Source organism: Salmo salar, chromosome 16, assembly GCF_965601325.2.
Source record: "Salmo salar chromosome 16, fSalSal1, whole genome shotgun sequence".
Classification (NCBI taxonomy): Eukaryota; Metazoa; Chordata; class Actinopteri; order Salmoniformes; family Salmonidae; genus Salmo; species Salmo salar.
In genome coordinates, this window is record NC_138306.1 from 56,431,251 (window position 1) to 56,437,250 (window position 6,000).

The following is a 6,000-nucleotide window of genomic DNA, read 5'->3' on the forward strand; positions in this document are numbered from 1 at the left end:
ACTAGCCAACTACCCAGGCTTTTCTGAAATTAACTAGCTAACTACCCAGGCTTTTCTGAAATTAACTAGCTAACTACCCAGGCTTTTCTGAAATTAACTAGCTAACTACCCAGGCTTTTATGAAATGAACCAGCTAACTACCCAGGCTTTTCTGAAATGAACTAGCTAACTACCCAGGATTTTCTGAAATTAACTAGCTAACTACCCAGGCTTTTCAGAAATTAACTAGCTAACTACCCAGGCTTTTCTGAAATGAACTAGCTTCAGTTAGCTTCACATTCCAGTTTAGGCTTCATCTGTGCTACGACCGTGGATATTGCTCTTCCGCCTGTCGGCTAACTCTAGCAGGCTTGTAACTACGAGTGCTAGTCGACCCCCAAAACTATTCAATGAGGCGATGCTGAAACATAAATATTATGGGCAAGTCAGAACTCTTTATTGAAACAATGCTGAAACTTCAATCCATGGACGAGTCAGTGCCACATTTCCATTTGTGCAGAAATCAAAATGAAAGAAACGTGATCTTGCATATTCACCAGACTATGTTGTGAAATAGGCCCTTAGAAGTGACGTCTTTATTTTATTACGTTTCATTAATGCCGTTAGGTAGCTGTTAACGCCGGCAGGTAGCCTAGTGGTTAGAGCATTGGGCCAATAACTGAAAGGTTGCTGGTTTGAATCCCTGAGCTGACATGGTAAAAAAATGTGTTGTTCTGCCCCCTGAACAAGGCACTTAACCCTGTGTTCCCCAGGCGCCTTGGATGTGGATGTTGGTTAAGGCAGCCCTGCCCTGGACCAGGTTAGTTCTGAATGTAGGATAAACAGAGTTAGCCCTGAGTTAGCCTGCCCTGGACCAGGTTAGTTCTGAATCCAGGATAAACAGAGTTAGCCCTGAGTTAGCCTGCCCTGGACCAGGTTAGTTCTGAATGCAGGATAAACAGAGTTAGCCCTGAGTTAGCCTGCCCTGGACCAGGTTAGTTCTGAATGCAGGATAAACAGAGTTAGCCCTGAGTTAGCCTTGCTTGGACCAGGTTAGTTCTGAATGCAGGATAAACAGAGTTAGCCCTGAGTTAGCCTTGCTTGGACCAGGTTAGTTCTGAATGCAGGATAAACAGAGTTAGCCCTGAGTTAGCCTGCCCTGGACCAGGTTAGTTCTCGAAGGATTCGTTGCCATAGAAATGTACCTGGCTAAAAGGCAAGCAACATTCCTATGATTGGTTATCCCGAGTTGAACTCAGAGTTGACCAAAGTTACCTTGCTAACTCCTTAAACCCGGAACGTTGTCGAGTCCTCTGGTTTCTCAAGACAGCTTGACCCATTTTATCAGATTAGTATGGAACACAATGTGTTGTGTAACCAACTACAACCTTGTAAAATTAGGTGCACATTTACCCCAATTCTAGACCTAGTTGTCTTTTTTTTGTAACATTCAAGTTGCCATACTGTACATTTCACAGAAATTCTTAGGCACTAACCGATTTACAAAAAAAAACTGAAAGGGTCAGGAAACGTTGCTGATAAAAAATTTAAAAAAAAAAAAAAAACATACCACAACATTGAGAAGGAAACGGCTGCTATTATCAGATAGTAGAACTGTGTTGATGTAGCCTGCTTATTTAGTCTCCATGTATTCTTCCTTTTTTTTCTTCTTCTTCTCCTTATCATGTATTTTTTTTTTTTATTGCCAGTCAAAACCTTTTGACCAATTGTCACAAGTGGTATTTTGAAATATGCGTTGTTAAGATCACAGTGTTTTGTTTGATTGGGACGTTGCATACTTGCACGTTCGCCATATTTCCTTCTACTTTTTTTTTCTGGACATGGTCAATGTAAACGTGTTTTTTAAACATTTTAACCTGACCTCTAGTCTAGATAATATCTATTTGAGTAGAGCGGCATGTCTCAAACACATTTTTGTAATATAATATCGTCCTGTTAATGCAGGTAATTTATTTGGTATTCATTGGTGATAGACTTACTGTTAAAGGGTCACTCCCTGTGTAAAGGAAATTGACTGGTATATTGGGCATCCCTCAACTGCCTGTGAAAACTTTGACCTGTGAAGTCATAAGTGCCCAGCTTCTGCTCAGAGGTCCCATGTCTGTGTCCTGACTCTCCACCCTTCTCCCTCAGAGGTCCCATGTCTGTGTCCTGACTCTCCACCCTTCTCCCTCAGAGGTCCCATGTCTGTGTCCTGACTCTCCACCCTTCTCCCTCAGAGGTCCCATGTCTGTGTCCTGACTCTCCACCCTTCTCCCTCAGAGGTCCCATGTCTGTGTCCTGACTCTCCACCCTTCTCCCTCAGAGGTCCCATGTCTGTGTCCTGACTCTCCACCCTTCTTGCACACATGTCCCCTCTTGGATTTAAAAGTATTGATTACTGTAATCATTGGCTGGAGGGAGTGTCCACTGTTGGTATATCCACGATGGGAAGTATACAATTGCACACTTTGGGAGAAGGTTGAAGAATTGGGACGTGCAGTATCTGAGTAATTGGGACGTGCGCGAGTAATGGGCGTGCAGCTGGATTGGGACGTGCAGTATCTGAGTAATTGGGGACGTGCGCGAGTATGGCGTGCAGCTGAGGATTGGGACGTGCGCGGGGGGCGTGCGTATCTGAGTAATTGGGACGTGCGCGGGGGACGGCCGTATCTGAGTAATTGGGACGTGCAGTATCTGAGTAATTGGGACGTGCAGTATCTGAGTGATGCTGTCTCTCTCCTCTCATAGGCTGACATTCACCCACTCTCTCTTCTCTCATAGGCTGACTGTCACCCACTCTCTCTCCTCTCATAGGCTGACTGTCACTCACTTTCTCTCCTTTCATAGGCTGACTGTCACCCACTCTCTCTCCTCTCATAGGCTGACTGTCACCCACTCTCTCTCCTCTCATAGGCTGACTGTCACCCACTCTCTCTCCTCTCATAGGCTGATATCACAAAGTGCGTGGTGAACACGGACCCCAGCTTCCGCTCCCATTGGTTGGTGTCTGCTACCTGCGCCTGTGGACATTACCTGAAGGCCATGGTGTTTTACCTGCTCCGGGACAAGTGACAACGGAGGATGAGTTGATTCACGGCCACACGATGGACATCCTGCCCCATCCGCCAGTGTAGGACAGGAGAGCCTTATCCTGGTCCCAGATCTGTTCGAGCTCCTGACAACTCTATTGCTGTCATTGTCAAGCCAAACATGTTTGTTTGTGTGTTTTCAATCAAGGAGTTTGTCAGGACAAGTGAGTGACAAGGAGTTGTCATGATAGCCCAAACAGACTGGCACTAAGCCAACCGGCGTCTGTCTGAGCTACAGCCATCCCTCCTCTAGAGTTTTAGATATGTTGTTGTTATGCACCTGCAGCAGTTTGCACTGAACCTCTGCCACTGCCACTGACGAGCACCTTGGGGCCTTCACAAACAAATTCAACAAACGCACCGGCATTGGAACATCAATGTGAATAAGCTCGTTAGCTACGTCTGCTTTGAACAAGGGTATTTATGATTTAGCTTGACAGTATTATTGTGACGTACAAGTACAGATTCTCCAGCTGTATTATGAGGTAGTAGTCTATACATACTGATCCATAGAGTTAACCGTTGACTTGAATGGGAATGCCCATTCTATTTATTCTATATCTGGATCTATGTTTTTCTATAGCTCTCTCTGTCACATTCCTTGTTTTCTTTATGCTTACATAGACTGGTTAACTGACGACGTCACACAAAAAAAAAACGCGCTTCTAAGAGGCAGAAGGACGTGTGTTGTGATTCTGGATGGCCAGACAGCTAGCAACAATGACAAGAAACTGCCCTGATTCTGGATGGCCAGACAGCTAGCAACAATGACAATAAACTGCCCTGATTCTGGATGGCCAGATAGCTAGCAACAATGACAAGAAACTGCCCTGATTCTGGATAGCCAGACAGCTAGCAACAATGACAAGAAACTGCCATGATTCTGGATAGCCAGACAGCTAGTAACAATGACAATAAACTGCCCTGATTCTAGCTGGCTAGACAGCTAGCAACAATGACAAGAAACTGCCCTGATTCTGGATGGCCAGATAGCTAGCAACAATGACAAGAAACTGCCCTGATTCTGGATAGCCAGACAGCTAGCAACAATGACAAGAAACTGCCCTGATTCTGGATGTCCAGACAGCTAGTAACAATGACAATAAACTGCCCTGATAGCTAGCAACAATGACAATAAACTGCCCTGATTCTGGATAGCCAGACAGCTAGCAACAATGACAAGAAACTGCCCTGATTCTGGATGGCCAGACAGCTAGCAACAATGACAATAAACTGCCATGATTCTGGATAGCCAGACAGCTAGCAACAATGACAATAAACTGCCCTGATTCTAGATGGCCAGACAGCTAGCAACAATGACAAGAAACTGCCCTGATTCTGGATAGTCAGACAGCTAGCAACAATGACAAGAAACTGCCCTGATTCTGGATAGCCAGACAGCTAGCAACAATGACAAGAAACTGCCCTGATTCTGGATGGCCAGACAGCTAGCAACAATGACAATAAACTGCCCTGATTCTGGATGGCCAGACAGCTAGCAACAATGACAATAAACTGCCCTGATTCTGGATAGCCAGACAGCTAGCAACAATTACAATAAACTGCCCTGATAGCTAGCAACAATGACAATAAACTGCCCTGATTCTGGATAGCCAGACAGCTAGCAACAATGACAAGAAACTGCCCTGATTCTGGATGGCCAGACAGCTAGCAACAATGACAAGAAACTGGCATGTTGGGCAATCGTAAGTGGCTCGTTTTGATCTTGTTCTTGATTCCATGTCTTGTTTTGAGGTGTTTTGACTGATGTCACGTCTATGCCTATATGGCTAATATTTGCTAGCTAGCCAACAACAGTAACGATGTATTTGAGAGACAACAAGTGCTCATTGTGCAACTTTATTTATGTTTTCAATAAACATTGTAGATGAAATATAGTTTACATGTTGTTAACAATCCAAGCCAACCACGTCTGTTTTGCCCCATAGTTGTGCATGCGTTGGTTTTGTTGCTAAACAACCAACCCGTCTTTTACTCCTGGGCAAATATTCAATTTAAAGCAAACATACACGTCAAGTGTTTTGCCAAGCAGCTGATCGCTTTCATCAGTTAAAGCCATGCCTGACGAGTAAAGATCCCTACTTGCTCAAGGCAATAAAAACATATATTTTTTTCAATTTAAAGCAATGGAATATTTGTATAAATTTGAGCATATGGCCCAGACAGAGTGGGAGAATCTCAATCGCTATTTCCCTTGATTCCTCACGTCCTCTCTCCTCACCTACTCAAAACCCATTGGATGAGCAGGTCAGAGCGGAGGGACCTCTGAACTTCTCATCCAATTGGTTTTGAGAAGGAGGCGAGGAGAGAGAATGCGAAGATTCAAAGAAATAGCAATTGAGATTCTCCCAGTGCTTCTAAATAAAGCAGAATTTTCAGCCCCTAGTGGCTGGAAATAAGAATGACCGAAAAATACAGGACGTGACGTTGTGATTTTATGATCTCTGTATTGATGATGGTCAGATGAATGCAAAGGATAATGGACTTCACTAAGTGAAATAATGATCAATTCCTCAGTTTGGATGGAAATATAGTTTTGATTATAAAGTTTGTTTGCATGCTTCATGTATGGGCTTGTAAGTAAGCATTTCACTGTAAGGTGTTGTATTCGGTGACAAATAAGATTTGATTTGATTTATGTGACGAGTGTGTGGATTTATAGAAGTCCCCCAGATTTTGTGTGTGTGTGTGTCTGTGTGGGGGGGGGGGGGGACTGTTTTTGTAGAATATTGTGCTATTATGGATCACTCCATCGTCTGAAACTTAAAATCCCATTCAGACATTTTTTTTGTCTGTTTTATTCTACAAGTTATTTTAATTTCATGAATAACTACACAGTAGCTTACATATATTATATTTGGCATGCAACACTTGAGTGTCTTCAGAAAATAAAATGTTTTATATTTCA

General features: G+C 43.5%; 1 protein-coding gene across 1 annotated transcript in view; it reads left to right on the forward strand.

The window, feature by feature from the left end:
* LOC106574198 (bcl-2-related ovarian killer protein homolog A) overlaps nt 1-6,000 on the forward strand; it is a 42,704-nt gene extending 36,704 nt beyond the window's left edge. Inside the window, exon 4 of the mRNA XM_014149864.3 lies at nt 2,929-6,000. Coding sequence (XP_014005339.1) covers nt 2,929-3,054 — 126 coding nt within the window. The 3' untranslated portion in view covers nt 3,055-6,000. The remainder of the gene's footprint in view (nt 1-2,928) is intronic.